This window comes from Balaenoptera borealis (genome assembly GCF_965194805.1).
Source record: "Balaenoptera borealis genome assembly, chromosome: 7".
NCBI classification, from domain to species: Eukaryota; Metazoa; Chordata; class Mammalia; order Artiodactyla; family Balaenopteridae; genus Balaenoptera; species Balaenoptera borealis.
Genome location: NC_138864.1, coordinates 24,402,498 through 24,421,223, shown reverse-complemented (window position 1 = coordinate 24,421,223; position 18,726 = coordinate 24,402,498). Strand labels below are relative to the sequence as shown.

Sequence of the window (18,726 nt, the reverse complement as noted above, 5' to 3'; positions counted from 1 at the left end):
ACACAGAACACAGCCTTACACAGAACAGCACACAAGCAAGGTTTGATGAAAAAAAATCTAATACCTGATGTAATTACTACAGGGCTCTACAATCTCACACGCCAGATTTCTCAGAGCACAAGCAACTTGGGAAAACTGTTAAGTAGTAATCAATTAATAATATTATTATAGCTGGGAGAAATAATGCTACTCTGAGAAAATGAACTGGGTGAATGGCTTACTTGCTGAGAAAATGAACTGGGTGAATGGCTTAATGAATAAACCTGCCCCCCAAGTGAATACAAGATCCAAAGACTTATTTATGTCAATTATACTGAAGTAATTTGATGGTATCCTGATCCTGAGTGGTAGCCCGGTAAAGGACTTTGATCCTTAAGCGAGCAACTTGCCAAACCCTACTCTTGCCTGTCTTTCTTAGGAGGACAGAGTTTCTTATTTTCAGGGAAAGCCCCCTCCCCGCCCTGCAAAGGCTAATGAAACCTGAGTGTCAAATGTCCCTCACTATCCCCTGTCAAGTCTAGAGACAAATGTGCAACATTTATAAATCGGATCTCTGGGTGCTTTGCTCTCCTATCAGGTTCCTGGTTTTTACCTTTCATTTCGACGCTGAACGGCTTTTTCGTATTTTTTGCGAAGCTGCACCATCTCCTCTTCAATCACTGTGATCATGTTGGCAAGTCTGTCAGTGTTATTTAACTGGGCTTCCTTCTTCTCTTTCATTTCCTGAAGTTTTGCTACAATTTTGCACACATCGTTTTGCATGCTTTCTCTGATGGTAATGTTGTTGGCATGCTTCAGCATAGAATTTTGTAGCTTTCTTTAAAAATAATGGGAAAATGGGTACGATTATAATTTCCTTTAGTTTCTTTAAAAACAATAAAGACTTCTGAAACACAAGCAGTGTCAAGGTAGCTCTTGATTTAGTGTGTCCCTTGAAATGATAATAGTAGTAATGATATTCATCACATGATACTCTTCAGGAACTTCTGTAATTTCCCAGGTCTCCGATTTGCCCTTATCTGGATTAGGACATCTTTCCTTTGTGCCCCAAGCGTCTGCTGCCCCGATTTATCAAAGCAAGAGACTAAAGTGATTCATTTACTGCTCTGGCATCCCCGGGAGACTCTGCTATCTTGAGGGCGGAGGCGGTTATATCTGACAATGTCCACTGGACCTAAGGTAGTGCCTGACTCAATATAGCATCACAATAAATGCTGAATGAATGCATGGCCTCTGTAAATGATATTTTACTTTCATGTAGGATGAGAAACTGATTAGGATGTTAGATTTGCCTTTTCATACCAATCCCCTCACACCTCTACCCCCACCCAACCCCTTTCCACTACCCCACACACAAGAGACCATTTTGTAATATCTCTATAAAAGGAAACTGGGCAATAGTGGCCACCAGAAAAAGTTCAGGCTGTATAGACTCTGTGGATCAGGGACTAAATACAGGTGAAAGAGTCTACCAGATCTTGGCACACGGTAAAGAATAAAGTTTAAAAACACAACCATTGGATTAATTCATTTAATAACAAAAAGTCCTATATAAAGGGCTATTTCTATGGGTAAAAAAAAGTGAGCCCAGAGAGCTAGGGTAGCTTGCCCAAGATCACACAGCTAATGAGTGGCAGGGCTGGGATTTGGGTCTAGAAAGCCCCCTGTCTTAACCACTCTGCCATACTGCCTCACATAAGCTCATTAGATGCTTCACATCTACAATCATGGGATGCTGGTCTATAAACATTTGATTGTCTTCTAACATTAAATGGAAACTGTCAAATTTGTGCTTTTATTTCTAGATGAGTAAATGAAAATGAAGTGAGCATAGTTACAGAGTATAGTTTTCCATCCACTTAAATATGGCCCCCAAACAGAAGCATAAGGAATCCCATTCAGATGCTTACCTTGTCAGCTGTAAAGGGGGGTGTGTGAGCAAGGGCTTTTCTAGTTTTGTAAAAGACTTATTTTCTATTTCATCATCCCCAGGGTATCTTATCGCTTAATGACTCCGAAGAGAAATTTTTGAAAGGACAGTAGTTATTATAACACTTACCTTTCTTGAGTAACTGCACTAGTTCTTAAAATTTCCAGTTCATTTAATGACATTTTATGCCTTTCTTTTATTTCATTGACTTTCTGGTGAGCTTTGTGAAGTAAGTTAATAAATTTGTTTCTTTCATTTCGAATAGTGTCATACAGTTTAGCAAACTCTCTGAGTCTGTGAAAATACAAGTGTTGGTTTTTTTTTTTTTTTGAGTAAAATAAGATTTATATATCTATTACAAGTGTTTTTGAAATTTGTGAAATAAATAGGTTTTTTTCCCCCCAGCCAACTAGATAAGTCCTCATGTAATTCTTTTACCTCCGATGAATTTCTCGTTTTTTCTTCCTGTGTATCCGGATTTCAAGATCCTTTGCTTTGATCTCCCTAACAATGTTGGTATATTTTTGCTGAAATATACAAATTGATAGTGAAATTTTAAAAATAGTCTACCACCACCAGCATATGGATACTCCCAGCCTCAACCCATCTCATTACTGCCCATTAAGGACAATTCTATCTTCATCAGCTGGGTCCTGCAGATCAGGGGGAAGAGGAAAGGGGGAGGGGGATGAAAATCGCCTGGCCAGCTGAACTGAATCACGTTGTCTAGGACAGAAGGTTAATCAAAGGAGAGAAAGATCGAGAGAGGAGGAAAAGAAAGGAGACTGCCCAGGTCGGTTTGAGGCAAAGTTCGGGAAACTTTTGAAGAGCAGAAGAATGATTGTGGACGGCACGGCTGGGCTGGGTGAGTGAGGAATTTGTGGAAGGTAGATGAGAGAAGGGGACTTGGAGTCGGCTTTGATAAATGTTACGAGTTGAAGGCTCTGTGGTATTTTGTGAGACTGAAGCCACGCTTTTAAAGCGCTTTTCCATTTTTTTGTACGGTGGGTGTGTTTTCCTACACAGTGAAGCGCCATGCTGAGACCAGCCCCATAGGGAGCTGAAAAACAGATTACACATGAATATTTTAAAAGACGGCAGTTACATTTCCAAAGTGCTCAATATATACCAAATGTTAAATGCGCTAGTTACGTGCTTCAAATACAAAGATGCTGGGTCCTTTATCTAGGGTGAGAAACGTATTCAAAGAAGTAAAGTATTTTGCTAGTAGAAACCAGAGGAAATAGTTTCTGCTGGCCTTCTCTTAAGGACCGTGAGAGCAAAACCCATATGGTTTATTCAAAAGAAACTAGGCATCAGAGCCAAGATTGACATGTAGCAATTTTATGTTGTTCTCAGTGAGAACGGGAGTCAGGAAGAAACTAATATTATTTAAGTAACTGCGTGTATGAAGAATTAAAGAGAGAAAAAAATGTGTCATCCACTCCATCTTGGAGGTAGTAGTAACACTGACTTTTTTTTCCCCTTCACCTTTTATCTTAGGGATATAGATGAGAGGTGAAGATAAATAAGATTGACTGTTGTCTTAAGGCAATTATAGTTTATTACAGCCGATGTTTAACAGACTAATTCCCAATGCTAAGAATACTTAAGGAAAACAATATTTTTCCTTTACTGATTTCCATATTTCAAGAGAAAATTGATCTTCTTTGAGAGAAATTAAAGAATTGAATTAGCTCATTTAGTAATGAGGTTTGGCTGACATAGATTAGTCACACATAGATAACACATGTATCAGTTTTTGAGGTTAATTAAAAAATTGTCTAGTTCATAAAACAGATCCATGTTCCTCGTAATAAGTGTCCCTCTGTCCTCTCCTCTCCTCGTTTTGCTACTGTCCCTCCTCCCCTCCGCCACCCTGTTCCCTCAGGCAGCCTTCTTTCCCCCATTCCTCCCTGGCCACTGCCTTGCCTTTCTTTACTGAAACGCAACTACCCCATGAACTCTTCTGGGCTTTGCCTCAGCTTCTGGGACCAGGGTCCAAACTGCTCAATAGGGATTAAGTGACCTTCACCACCTGACCTTTCCTGCTCGCTGGTCTCACTATTTGACACCCTTTCCCCCATCTTCCCATGCCCCAGCCATGCTAAACTTCTTTTAGTTTCTCTCTCTCAAATGTTCTGGGTGGGTGGGTGGGAAATAAACAGTTAAAGGACAATTTGAATAGTTTGCTGTGGGTTGTGTGATGCAGATCTTCACCCCAGTTTTCTCTCATCTGTACTTAACCTCATGGCTCACGAATGCTTTGATGTGAGTTCTTTCTGGAAAACAAGAGGAAATGCTACCCTGTGTGAATGCTTGCTCAGAATTAGACAAAGCTGCACTCAGAAACAGCCAACATCTGGGTCACATGGTAAATTCAGGTATTCTGTTTTCGTAACATGTCACATCGTATTCATTTTTAACAGGGCACTTCTGGACACAATCCTTATGTGGAATAAATGATTCTAATTTTAGAGTTTTAGCTAGCGTGATAGGAGGGTTGTTTTTGCTATTGGTTTCCTTGTTGGTTTTGTTTGGGTATGTTGCACTGGGTCAGCTCTGGTACTTTGTCAGGAGCCCAGGAAAGTCATGGGGTGAAGCAGTTACTAAGGGTAATTGTCCTAGGATTGGTTTAAGTGATGCTGACTTGATGAACTTGGGAAGGAGAGTGGTCTAATGCTGTGGCTTCTGAGTTGTTCTGGGCAAATCACAATGGACTATGAGATGGTGGCGAATCACAGACACCTGCGCCTGTGCGCCTGTCAGCCGTGTTCCCTGAAGGCACCCACCTTATTCTTACTGCAATTGTCATCTGTTCAAATCCTCTGCTTGTTGTCATTGACCTAGTTCTTTTCCCCTCCAGATTGTTAGCTGTTGCCAGTTGAATCCTTGGAATATTTTTCAGTGCATGATTGAGTTTTGTTTAGGGAAGCTGTATAGTCACTGAACTTGAAGAAGACTAAAAATCATAGTTTTCTGATGAACATTGTATTAAAAGGAGGCTACCCTGGACTCCTGTGGTAATTAGTGGATGGTTACAAAAATGCAGTTACCTGAGCTTTCAGGAAATCCTTGGATTTTTGCTCTTTCTCGTCAATTTTGATTTGAGTCATACGGACAAGGTTGAATACCAGCTCTCGCATGTTTTCTTGCTCCTTTAAAAGCTTGTTTTCTTCAGCAAGTTGCTGTTCTACTAACTTAGACTCAGCTTCTGATAGGATTTTCTTTTGAAAAAAACACAAATATTATAATGCATTTATTTGAAAGAATATACTGAGGCCAGTATCTCAGACTACTTTTTAAATTTTCTATGTAGAGTTTATTTTGTTAAAACACAAAATGTAACTCTGCTGCCTTAGCACCAAGTATTTGCTTTATCTTATAAAAGAATGTGCAAACATGATAACATGTTTAACGTAGAACTTTTTCTTATTCAGACTGTATTTTCAAGTAATTTTTTGAAGAGAAATAAAAGCTTGTTTTAAAACACTTTGACAGTGACTTGAATAAGCAAAATTTGAAATTAGACGTGGGTGAAATAAAACACTTATTGTTCATTTTTAACCAGTAGGGTTTTTACTTTAAAATCTCATGAATCTGTGTAATTTTTGCTGGTTAAAACACATTCTTTTTTTTTTCCCCAAATTTTAATATGCGTTTGGAGTGGACTTTGAGATAAAGAAACAGACCCACATTAAGTAGGATCATATTCTCTTTGATGACTCTCCTATTAATGAGGTTTCACGGAACACAGTTAACAACACAAGTTTGCTTTAATCATTCTTAGATAGAAGCTTAAGTGAAAGTTGATATTAACCTGCTGGGTCAAATTCCTCTTAGCCACTTCAACTTCCTTATGGAGCTCTCGCCTTCTCTCAATTAATGTAGAATCATCTTTAGGGATAGCTTCAATCTGGAAATCAGAGTTTAAAATAGGTATTTATACCTATTGAAAGAAATCTTCAGTGTCATGTAGTCAACCCTGTCATGACCTTTTGCAAATGGTAGGGAAATTATGATTCTTACTCTTAAAGGAACTGCCTATTATGCTGAATATTCTTTATAAAGTCATGGTAAACTAAAATATGAAGACTTGCCAAAAATCTGTAATTCACCAGCTGCAAATATTCTATTTCTCATTCATTTGGAAATAAAAACTCTTACTACTAACAGTTGCTAACATTTATAGAGTACGACTATGTGTTAGGCAAAGTTCTAAGTGCTTATATGTATGGTCTTATTTAATCCTCACATAACCCCACGAGGTAGGTAATATTATCTCCAATTCTCCAGATGAGGGGAATGAGGAACAAAGACATTTAAGCACCTTGCCTCAGTGACGTACGTGCAAACCCAGGCAGTTAGATCCCATGGTCCTAACACTGTATTTTACTGCCTCTCTAACTCATGACTCAGCATTTTGGAAACATGCATATTCAAATGATATTTATTATACTTTTAAAATCTGAATTCATTTATGAAACACTATAGACTTCAAATTAGGGACTATTAATAGGAACTATTAACAGAATAGTTGGAACTATTAATAACAGAATAGTTGGCTAACTATTCTGTTATTAATAGTTCCAACTACTACTCTTATGTAGTAGTTTGAGTACCTGGGAAGTTCTTACACAAAAGAAAAACCTCTTAACTTTTTTGTTGATACTTGAAACTCCACCATTGTATTTCAGTTGTACTGGCTTGTGCTTTTGTCCTCTGTTGAAGTACTTTGAAGAGAGGGCAACATCTTATTCTGTCAGTCTTTGCTGTCTTATTAGGAATGAGCTTATCAGATTCTTTTTGATGGAGAAGAGAGCAGTGAGAAAGAGGACACGCAGCGACTGATGGGGAAGGAGTACCATCCAAGGATACAGGAAGGGTTATCTGGGGGTGCTGAGTGCATACTTGACTCAGAGCAGACTTAGAGTTGGATCTTCACACCAAAAGCAATCTGATGTGGTTCATTTCCTACTGTGACAGCACACACTTCTAGGCACCAGGATTGAATATTGACTAAAATTAGTCCCAGGAAGGGAAGATCATACTCTTTAGTGATTTAAAGGTCACTAAACAGGATCCCTCTGAAGTTTACGCTACTCTTTTTAAAGTAGCTGAAGTGTCTTTGGATGCCCCACAATCATGAGCCTGCGCATCGTCAGTAGCATCTTTTGTACCCACAGATGCCCAACGACATCCTGCTTTCCATGGCCTCTCCTACCATGGAGAGCTAGCTGCTGAGAAGCACGCACTGGACTTAGGAAGATGAGACGTGGTCTTGTGCAACCGTGGAACAATATATAGAACTTGTGATTTTGATGAGCAGACCACTGCTACCGCAGGTCAGAAAATGGAGAGCTCAACGTAGAATTGAATACTCAGGAAAGATTTCATGGAAAAGTTAAGAAGCCAGCGAGGAAGACTTTGATTTCTCCTTCTGGAAAGTAGAATTAATTCTTCCTGAACAGATTGGAGTCCAGCAAGCATCTTGGTGTCTGTCTGTTTCTCTGCCACTGGTGTCCGGGAGTGGGCTGCTCCAAATGATTTGCTCCCAACTGTCGGCAAATCTGTACATGCATACTAATGGGGACTAGAGAAGCTTGTAAGCTTTCTACAGAAGATCTGATGAGAGCACATTCATCAACTACTCTGTCAACGAAAGGCTCCTGACAAATTTTCCTGGATTCAGGTCTCAGACATTCAGGTTTTCTCCAATGTGTCGAATTACGAACAATACTGCAGTGAATGATGCTAATTTTTGAACTCTGGCTAACTGCTTCTCTGACACATTTCTCAACGCTCCACAAACCCACCCCTCTAGTTTCAGGAAGGAATTCAGTATGCTTGGTTTGTGGAAGAGGTAACAAGGTAAGCCATTGGTAGCAGAGCCTGCTGGCTGCCTAGCCAATGTCTGTGCTCCACTTTGACCTTACTAACAGAACCCCAATTTTGTTCAGAGCTGCAATGTATCAGAAAATCTTCAGACTCCTTTGCAGTTGGGGGTGACGAGATGAGCCAGGACAGGCCAATAAAATGTAAGTGGAAATCTCCTGGACAGGGCTCCTGGGAAAGTGACTGTTTCCCTGTTTAAAAGACAGAGTCCGCCAAGTCATCTGCCATATGCATCTTGCTCTCTGCCCTTCCCCACTTCTGTGTGATTTTATGCCCAAAGGCAGAATGGCCATTTTGTGACCTTGGAGGAAAAAAATATACATGTTAAAGATGACAGAAGAAAAAGCTAAGAGGATCCTGGACTTTTCATTATGTGAAACTACCTGGTGTGTGCCTATCTCTGGATTTTTTATTATGTGAATAAAACAACCCTCTATTTACTTCAGCCACTGTAATTGAGTTTCTTTTACTTCTTGCAGCCAAATTGTAAACCTAATTGATATATCTTTTGAAAGGAAATCTTTCTAAGGTAATCTGGAAAATGGGCTGGAGTTAGGCTGAAGCTTCCACTAATGGGAAAGGGAAAAAACTGATCAAGTATTAAAAGTTCTAATTATGTTCTAATATTGAGGTAAAGTAATTTACCATTGTTTTTGAGCCCCAAACTGCATATATCAGGTTTTGTAAGCTTATTTATTTTAGTTCTTTGTTTTGATTTTTATAGAGTAGCATTTCATATTTTAAAAAAAATTAATGTGTGTTCATTGTAAGCAAAAATAAATAAATAAATAAAACACTAAGTAAAGTAAGAAATTAAACATCTTCTGCTCCCCACCTCTACTTCAAATGTTACTCACCAGGAGGCAGCATTAATAGATTGGTGTCTGTTCTTTCTGACATTTTTAATATATGAATAAACATCAGTAACTTTCATAAAGTTAAGAAATTAGACATATTCTGTTGTAAACATCCCAATTATTTTATATCAGTGAACCTCAGTTTCTTTAAGGCTCTGATGTTTTTCTAAAATATTTGAAATTTTCATGAGGTTTGTGGCTCCGAATTCTGGGAGAGTCTCTATAGTCAAAGGCCTAAGAGAATCAAACAACTGTCCCTAGGGGGAAACAAATTTTGAAGAATAGCCTGAGCTCTTCATGCTTATCTTTTTTAATCATTTTGTTTTCAGATTGCGTGCAAGTTTGAAATGTTCATTCAGGCTGGGAGTGACTGGCCTGACCCACTCCTATTTTCAAGTACTGCCAGCCAGCATAGGACTATGGCTGGGCTAATTATAAGTCATAAGTTCAAAGAGGAAGTTAGTCTCTCCCTGAAACTGAACTAGGACAAAAACATAGACTTTTCCTGAAAGCACTGAAGGAAAAGGATTTTAATATATTTTCATTTCTGTTAGTTCTACATTATATGAGTGTTATTTTATGAGCTTAATAGCTAGACGTATCCTAATATAAATAGCATTTCTTTATTAAAATATGAACAACTTGTGAGCATTCTACCACAATTTCCTCTTTGGTGAAGAGCCATTCCTGACATATTTGTGTCCAGTCAGATCAGTCTATAGTGGCAAACCTCATCATCAGAAACAGCATCCAGTTAGCTTTACAGTATCCCACTCTTAAATATAAGCAGATAGATAAGGATTACCAGATATTTGAGAAAAGTTTCTAGTATGAAAGAGAAAAGAACAAACAAGGACACAAAAACAAACAAAAAAGCAGGAAGATGTAATCTGAAGAAAAATGTAATTTGCAGAAAGAAGAAAAAAATAAAAAACTATCATTAACATTCTCAGTGAGATAACAGAAGATATGAAGTAAGAATAAGGATACTATAAGAAATAAACATTAGGAGAAAAAGAGATCATGGAAATTTAAAATATGATAGCAGAATGTAAGATTAAATAGAATGACTGGAAGAAAAAGTTGAGGAAATCTCCCTTGTAGCAAGTCCAAAAAACAAAAGAATGAAAAATAAGAGGAAAAAAAGACAAGAATGTTAAAAGACTCTTTTAGAAGGTCCAACATCTGGGTAATAGGGGTCCCAGAAAGAGAACAATAAAATAAAAGTGGACAAAATTGGAGAAATTATTTAAGACAAAGCCTCAGAATTGAAAGACATGAGTTTCCATATACAGAGAGCCCACTAAGTGTCCAGCACGATGGCTATAAGTAGAAGCCCCACAAGTGGGAACTTCATTGTGAAATTTAAAAATTTTAGAGGCAAGTAAAAAATCCTACACGTTTCCAGCATGGAAAAAAAAAAAAAAAAACTGGTTTCAAACAAAGGATCAAGTATCAGAATTGACACCAAGTTTCTTAGTAGTGACTTTAGATGATAAAAGACAATTGATCAATGTCTTCATTATGAGGAAAAATAATTTCCAATTAAAATGTCATATCCAGTTAAAGTATTAATTATCTATGAAGCTAGAGAGGATAAAATATTTTCTGACATGAAAGGTGTTCTGACATGCACTTTCTGACACACAGGTCTTAAGAAACTACTTTCCATTCACCTTTCTTAGGAAGCTACTGGAAGACATGCTCCTCCCACAAAAAGAGAATAAGCCAAAAGAGAAATAGAAGAGACACATGAAATAGGGGATCCAACATAGGAGAGAGGTAAAGGGAGTCACCAAGATGATGGAGTAAGGCTCCTAAGCTGGGGAGTGTACATGTAGAGAAGTGAGACCAGTTTGTTACAGATCAGAAGGCTGAGAAGGGAAAAGCAGCTTCTGAGATCTGGGAGTTGGCACTCACAGGTGGGCCTTGGTGTTCTCCTATTGAACACAAACAATTTCACAGAAAATCACCATCAGACAAGACCATTCTATGATCATAAAAAAAACAAGACCACTCTGTATTTGTCTTTGGTCACAGACAAAAACATGAACATTTTCCAAGCCACAAAATATCACGTATTCCCATCTCACAGTCTTCCTTACCAATTACAGCTTTAGCTTTAATCTAGTCTTTTCTCTTTCTATCTTAAGATTTATTAAGATACTCTATCATAGAATTACCCTAACTTTCTGACAATATTCAAATCTAGGGCAGAGTCCCATTTTCTTAAACTATCCCCCAAAACATATAACACAAGCCCAAATCCTGTAAGGCCTTTCTAATACCATGTACTGAGATACTCTACTGTTCCCCCTGGTGAGTGTTTTCCCTTGCTGCAATGAGTAATAAACTCAACTCATTGGACTTTGGCTGGAGGTTACTGAAAAGTCTCAGAAGTGATTTCTTCAAGAAGATTAAATGAATAGACTACCAAATATGTTTTAACATGCTGAGAGGAAATTTATACAATTAGAGGACAGTTTAGGGTCGAACTAATTATAAGTACACAGAAAACTACAAATAAAAAAACCAGAATGTTTATAAATTTGGGGGAACACAAAATTTTGTAAGTAATTATCTGATATTATATGACTCAGGTGTGAATAACCTTTATATATTCATAATAATGTAAATATGAAATTTCAAAATTGTTGAAATTATGTCATGAGGCTATTGTGTGGAGGGACAAGAAATGTGTGTGTTGAACAGGGGTATAAAGAAAGCTTAATCCTCATCTTTTATAGTGAGAAGTAAAAATAATCAGGTCTAAAACTGAAAAATCAAGGAGTAGCATTATTAGTATATTACTTAGACTATGAAGATATATCACAAGAATCAGCTAAAGGAAGACAACTTGATTAAGACTAGGAAATATATGGTGTATGTGCTGTCATCTACCTTTCTATACCTGAGGCAGACATCACTAATCAACCGCAGAGCTGATAAGACAGTGCTGATTCTCAGACTCCTTTGCAACATGGTCACTACAAGGAGCTACCGCCAGCTGAATAGAACTGGCACTTGCCTTCCTTGGACCATATGATCTTTATGATCCCTCTCAGTTCTTTCATTCTGTGATTATGTAAAATAAAGAACATTGAATGTCTTGGTCAGGTGACACATGAAAGTATCATTTAAAAATATTAATTTAGTAGCAAAATGGAGGATAGATTGGACATGAGAGGAACAGAACGTAGGGAGAACAGCTGATGGGCAGTGGCAGTCATTCAGATGAGGATACTAAGAGGCATTTCTGAGGGTTATCAATAGGGCCTGAAGGTGCCATCCTCTCCATTGGAATGAAATAGCCATATTCAAAGTCTTATCCTGATTATAAAATTTTCTTGAGCCTTTGGAAAAGTTTATTTGTATACAGGAAGGAAAGCAACATTTATTTCTTGGTATCGTATTCTCGGTACCACACACCTTCATATGTGTAATCACTTATATTCCTTGCAATAATCCCAGTTCAAAGGTTAGAAATGCCTAACATCAGAAGCTGTTCAATGGATCTAGGATTTAAACCTGACTCTGCCTGACTCGAAGCTGATGCTCTCCTCCGTATGGTTCTGTTGTCTCAATTGTCTTTAACACTGGAAGGGGGTCATTAAGAGAGAGATGCAGAATCACTTCTAAATCAGAGGAGAGAAAAATGAAACTTCTAGAAAACTACAAATAAAGGAAAAGTGCTGTTGGGAAAGGCAGTCTCCTGCATGCAGTCTTTCCACCCCCATTTGGCCACGTAAGAGTGGGCTTTGGGCCTAGAGCACTTCCTTACAAAGCGATAGAGAGTCCACACAGCCTGTGCTGGGTTTATCACCTTGTGTGGGAATATCTTTCCCTGTTTCAGGCACATTGAGAACTCCTTTGTTCTGCTTAAGCCTGTGTGTCAATGGCCCTCAGGCACACCCCAGTTTTCAGTATTTCAGACTCCACAAGGCGGGGGGTGGTGATCAATGTTCCTTCCGCTGCGGTAAGACAGTTGTGAGCATAGGCCAATCACCCTGAGCTGGCTATCAGGAGAGACTGCTGGCCACGGGGGACCAATGTCCACTACTGAAGCTGATCTTCCTCTGTCTCTTCTTTATGTAGGTAAAGTGTTGTTCCGCCCAGTGCTTGACTATTGTGTTTTCCTTGGTGACTCCAATACCAAGATGCAACGGGCCTCCTCCCCAGGACTGGTGAGTGGTGCATGGCATTGCTGCTCCCTTGGGATTGATGACCTGCATGGTATACTGCTTGACATGTACGTACAGAAAGTGACATATTTACTTGGTTAGAGGATTTTGTTGTTGTCGTCACAATCTTGGGCATGGTTTTGTGTTTAGAAAGAGAATAACCTTGCAGAGTCATACTATTCCAACCCTTAAAACATGACGGTGAATGTCAGAGCAAAACCTCTAGTCACTGAGGGGACTGTATTAAAGTGTAGATATGGGGTTTTATTTCTCTTCAGTGCCAAATGGAAGTCAATAGGAGCCACGATTAAATGCAGAGGTGTACTGTAATGTGTAGTATGATTTCCTGAGAGTGTGATGTCTTTGATTAAGAAATCCTCCATATTCCAATTTGTCATCGTTTTGCCTAACCCCAACAAAGTCTCTCTCCCTATGGCAGGCCCATATTCTCTTTTTTTTTTTTTTTTAAAGCCCAATAAAAATCATATATATTTCTTGGTACTGCATGACCAACTGTATTTCAACATACAGAAACAAACAGAGCCCACTCTACTTTAGTAATATAGATGATAGGGCACTTAAGGCTTCTCTTGATTAAAAGCCAAGAATCTTATTTGCATTTCTTTGAAGGAAAAAACCATAATAAGGACAAACTATTGGCAAAGTGATGGACCAAACAGAGAGGAAATTATAATTACAGACTTCAGAGTTCAGTTTAGGATGTATATGTGTGTTGCTTTTATTTTATTTTATTTTACACTTTTCACACATCTCATTTATTTATTTTGGATATATTTCATTTTTTTATTGACGTATAGTTGATTTACAATGTTGTGTTAATTGCTGTACAGTAAAGTGGTTCAGTTATACATATATATACATTCTTTTTTTTAATATTCTTTTCCACTATGGTTTATCACAGGGTATTGAATATAGTTCCCTGTACTATACAGTAGGACCTTGTTGTTTATCCATTCTATATATAATAGTTTGCATCTGCTAATCCCAAATTCCCAATCCATCCCTCCTCCACCCTGTCTCTCCCGTCAACCACAGGTCTGTTCTTTATGTCTGAGTCTGTTTTGTAGATAAATTCATTTGTGTCATTATTTTAGATTCCACATATAAGTGATATCATATGGTGCTTGCCTTTCTCTGTCTGACTTACTTCACTTAGTAGGATAATCTCTAGGTCCATCCATGTTGCTGCAAATGGCATTATTTCATTCTTTTTTATGGCCAAGTAGTATTCCTTTGTTTATATATACCACATCTTCTTTATCCATTCATCTGTAGATGGGCATTTAGGTTGTTTCCATGTCTTGGCTATTGTGAATAGTGATGCTATGAACATAGGGATGCATGTATCTTTTTAAATTATAGTTTTGTCTGGATATATGCCCAGGAGTGGGATTGCTGGATCATATGGCAACTTTATTTTTAGTTTTTTGAGGGACCTCCATACTGTTTTCCATAGTGGCTGCACCAACTTACATTCTCACCAACAGTGTAGGAGGGTTCCCTGTTTCCATACCTTCTCCAGCATTTCTTATTTGTAGACTTTTTAATGATGGCCATTCTGACCAGTGTGAGGTGGTACCTCATTGTAGTTTTGATTTGTATTTCTCTATTAATTAGCAATGTTGAGGATCTTTTCATGTGCCTGTTGGCCATCTGTATGTATTCTTTACAGAAATGTCTATTTAGTTCTTCTGCCTATTTTTGGATTGGGTTGTTTGTTTTTTTGTTGTTGTTGAGTTGTATGAGCTGTTGTATATTTTGGAAATTAATCCCTTGTTGGTCACATCATTTGCAAATATTTTCTCCCCTTTCGTAGGTTGTCTTTTTGTTTTGTTTATGGTTTCCTTTGCTGTGCAAAACCTTGGAAGTTAGATTAGGTCCCATATTTTTTATTTTTGCTTTTATTTCTATTGCTTTGGGAGACTGTGTATGTTACCTCTTAAGTGAGAGTTTGAGGAGTAGAGTTTATTTATCCATTTGGTGTGAGATCTATAGGCCCTTGTTGTGTTCCCTGAACAGTTAGAGTTACTCCAGGTAGTTCAGACTCTTAAACATATGCACTCACCCTTGGTTCTTTATACTCCTTGAAAAATTGCCTCTTCTAGTCATTGGTCATTCTTCCTTCTGATTTTTCTTTTATCAGTTTTACCTGAATACACTTTCCAGTCTACATTCATTGACCAAAAACATAATCTTGCAATGAACATTTTTTTTTGTCATTTAAACCATTATCTTCAACTCTCTTTTTCTTTTTTGAAGTAGGCACTAGGCCACTATTTAGTTTTATTTTATGAACACTCAGACTTTCCAAAATGATGTACAAATCAGTTGCCTTGAGAGGAACGCCAGACCCCTAGCTATTCTGAGCTGAGAAACCCGCACAAGGAGAGAGACCCTAGAGCATTCATCACAGCAGATTAAGTGACCAGAGCAAGTAAGGCTGGATTATTTCTTCCAAAATGACTTTGCTTTTCAGTTTGGTGTTTCAGTTTGGTGTTCCTGGGAGCAGCAGAGTCCTGGACTCGGGATATGGTCGGTCATTTCTACTTTGCATTAAATACTTACTCCTGTGTGCTTTGTGTTGGGAGCAAATTAGCAAGATTCTCCTCTCAATCCAGAATTGAGTTTAGATACTGAGCACTACTGCCTACTCCCCACAACCTCATGTTTCTTACCGTAGAGGTGGGCCTTTTGCCAATGGATGGAGGCCCCTGGCCGGTGAGGTATACTCTACTCTGCTTGGAACTTACTGGGCAATGAGCGCCACTGAGGTGAACCTTCGAGTGAAGGCAGAAAACAGGGTTCAAAGGGTCTCCTTGTTTCTAACTGTAGCTTCTCAAATAAGCTGCATTTATCTCCACATCCCCAGCGGCTGTGTCACATGTAGTTAGCACTACTGTTGTTACTAAGAGGTATCATGTCCACTTGCTGTCTGCCTGGGAAGGTGTTAAAGGTTGTATATTCATTATCAAATTTTTTTTCAGTTTTAATATTTTTTTAATTGAAGTATAGTTGATTTACAATGTGTTAATTTCTGCTGTACAGCAAAGTGATTCAGTTATACATATATATACACACACATTCTTTTTTTAATATTCTTTACCATTATGATTTATCATAGGATATTGAATATAGTTCTCTGTGCTATACAGTAGGACATTGTTGTTTCTAATTGCTTTATTTAAAAAATTTAACTATAGTTGATTTACAATATTGTGTTAGTTTCAGGTGTACAGGTTCAGATTCTTTTCCATAATAGGTTATTACAAGATATTGAATATAGTTACCTGTGCTATGCAGTAAATCCTTGTTGTTTACCTATTTTATATATGTGGATATTTATCTGTTAATCCCATACTCCTAATTTATCCCTCCCCCTCCCCTTTCCCCTTTGGTAACCATAATTTTTTTCCTATGTCTGTAGGTCTATTTCTCTTTTGTAAATAAGTTCATTTGTATCATTTTTTTAGATTCTACATATAAGTGATATCATATGATATTTGTCTTTCTGTGTCTGATTTACTTCATTTAGTATGATAATCTCTAGGTCCATCCATGTTGCTGCAAATGGCATGATTTCATTTTTTTTATGGCTGATATTCTGGGTGTGTATGTATGTGTGTGTATGTGCATATATATATATAACATCTTCTTTATCCATTCATCTGTTGATTGGACACTTAGGTTGCTTCCATGTGTTGGCTATTGCAAAAGTGCTGCTATGAACATTGGGGTGGATGTATCTTTTCAAATTAGAGTTTTCGTCTTTTCTGGATATATGCCCAGGAGTGGGATTGCTGGATCATATGGCAGCTCTATTTTTAGTTTTTTAAGGAACCTCCACACCGTTGTCCATAATGCTTGTACCAATTTACATTCCCACCAACAGTGTGGGAGGGTTCCCTTTTCTCCACACCTTCTCCAGCATTTATTATTTGTAGACTTTTTGATGATAACCATTCTGACTGGTGTGAGGTGATACTTCATTATAGTTCTGATTTGCATTTCTCTAATAATTAACAATGTTGAGCATCTTTTCATGTGCCTGAGGGCCACCTGTATGTCTTCTTTAGAGAAATGTCTGTTTAGGTCTCTGCCCATTTTTAATTGGGTTGTTTGTTTTCTTTTTCTTTTTTTATATTGAACTGTATGAGCTGTTTGTATATTTTGGAAATTAATCCCTGTCGATTGCATTATTTGCAAATATTTTCTCCCAGTCCATTGGTTGTCTTTTCGTTTTGTTTATGCTTTCCTTTGCTGTGCAAAAGCTTATATGTTTGATTAGATTCTCTTTGTTTATTTATGCTTTTATTTCTATTGCCTTGGGAGACTGACCCAAGAGAATTTATGTTAGAGAATGTTTTGCCTATGTTTTCTTTTTTTTTTTTAATTTATTTTTATTTATTTATTTTTGGCTGCATTGGGTCTTTGTTGCTGCACGTGGGCTTTCTCTAGTTGCGGTGAGCGGGGGCTACTCTTCGTTGTGGTGTGCGGGCTTCTCATTGTGGTGGCTTCTCTTGTTGTGGAGCACGGGCTCTAAGTGCGCGGTCTTCAGTAGTTGTGGCTCACTGGCTCTGGAGCGCAGGCTCAGTAGTTGTGGCGCACGGGCATAGTTGCTCCGCAGCATGTGGGATCTTCCCAGACCAGGGCTTGAACCTGTGTCCCCTGCATTGGCAGGCGGATTCTTAACCACTGCGCCACCAGGGTAGCCCCTGCCTATGTTTTCTTCTAGAATTTTTATGGTTTCATGTCTTATATTTAAGTCTTTAAGTCATTTTGAGTTTATTTTTGTGTTTGGTGTCAGGCAGTGTTCTAATATCATTGATTTACATGAGGCTGTCCAGCTTTCCCAACACTACTTGCTGAAGAGACTGTTTTTTCTCGATTGTATATTATTGCCTCCTTTGCTGAAGATTAACTGACTGAAGATGTGTGGGTTTATTTCTGAGCTCTCTATTCTGTTCCATTGATCTATATGTCTGTTTTTGTGCCAGTACCATGTTGTTTTGATTACCGTAGCTTTGTAGTATTGTCTAAAGTCTGGGCGGGTTATGCCTCCAGCTTTGTTATTTCTTGGGAGGCCCATCTTCTACCTGCCCATGCCTAGACTTGGCAAATGCTTCAGGGAGGAAAAAGCCTACCTGTCTCTGTTCACCTAGGAAGTGTTTATGCTGTTTTAGAATTTACTTCCCACCTCTCTCATATGTCTTTTTAAAATATCTGATTTTTAGTTTATCCATTTTTTCTGGCTACTATGACAGGAACCATGGTCTACTGCAATATTTCATATCTTAACTGGAAGTATAAATGGCAGAATTACATTTTATATTATGTTTATGTGCCCCTTCTACTTTATTTAATTGAGATTTTCTGGTAGAGACCAACTTAATTCTGTTTAGGGTGTGTCATATTTTAGAACCAATATTGGGACTTTTATCAGTGTATAACTGCTTTTGAGATCACTAATAGGTATATCTCTAAGTGACAAATTATCTTACTGCTTCTATTTATCTTTCTTTTTACTTTTAAGGGGAATGTTTTGTTGAGTCAGCATTAGCAAATATTTAACAGACTGACTTTACTTACTACTGGAATCACCACAATAGATTACTAAAGGCAATGATAATTTTTTTCCTATTATTGTTTAAAGAAATCTTACTTATGGGTATTTGGTCAATAAACAGGGATTGTATTATCAATAAAAACAACATTTGCTGCTCTTAAGAGCCTCCTACTCATCACATCTAGGCTTCCACTAGGTCTTAGAAGAAATGTTTTAGCTGCTAATCACTGTAAATCTCACCGTGATTGAGGTGGAGTACCAGAAGGTCTGTGTTTACCC

General features: G+C 37.9%; 1 protein-coding gene and 1 long non-coding RNA gene across 8 annotated transcripts in view; both read right to left on the bottom strand.

Moving 5' to 3' along the window:
- The window catches only part of CCDC146 (coiled-coil domain containing 146), a 139,445-nt gene that overhangs the window by 11,639 nt on the left and 109,080 nt on the right, over positions 1–18,726 (bottom strand). For 6 of the 7 annotated variants that reach the window (XM_082399332.1, XM_082399335.1, XM_082399338.1 and 3 more), the window contains 5 exons: positions 5,751–5,846; positions 4,987–5,157; positions 2,369–2,457; positions 2,060–2,224; positions 593–817 (listed from right to left, as the gene is read on the bottom strand). In XM_082399332.1, coding sequence (XP_082255458.1) covers positions 593–817; positions 2,060–2,224; positions 2,369–2,457; positions 4,987–5,157; positions 5,751–5,846 — 746 coding nt within the window. The remainder of the gene's footprint in view (positions 1–592; positions 818–2,059; positions 2,225–2,368; positions 2,458–4,986; positions 5,158–5,750; positions 5,847–18,726) is intronic. The other variant, XM_082399337.1, reaches the window with a different exon arrangement.
- LOC309632184 lies at positions 14,173–18,657 on the bottom strand. The gene is made up of 2 exons (XR_014246778.1): positions 17,601–18,657; positions 14,173–17,250 (listed from the first exon to the last, which is right to left on the bottom strand). It is a non-coding gene; the product is annotated as an uncharacterized lncRNA (long non-coding RNA).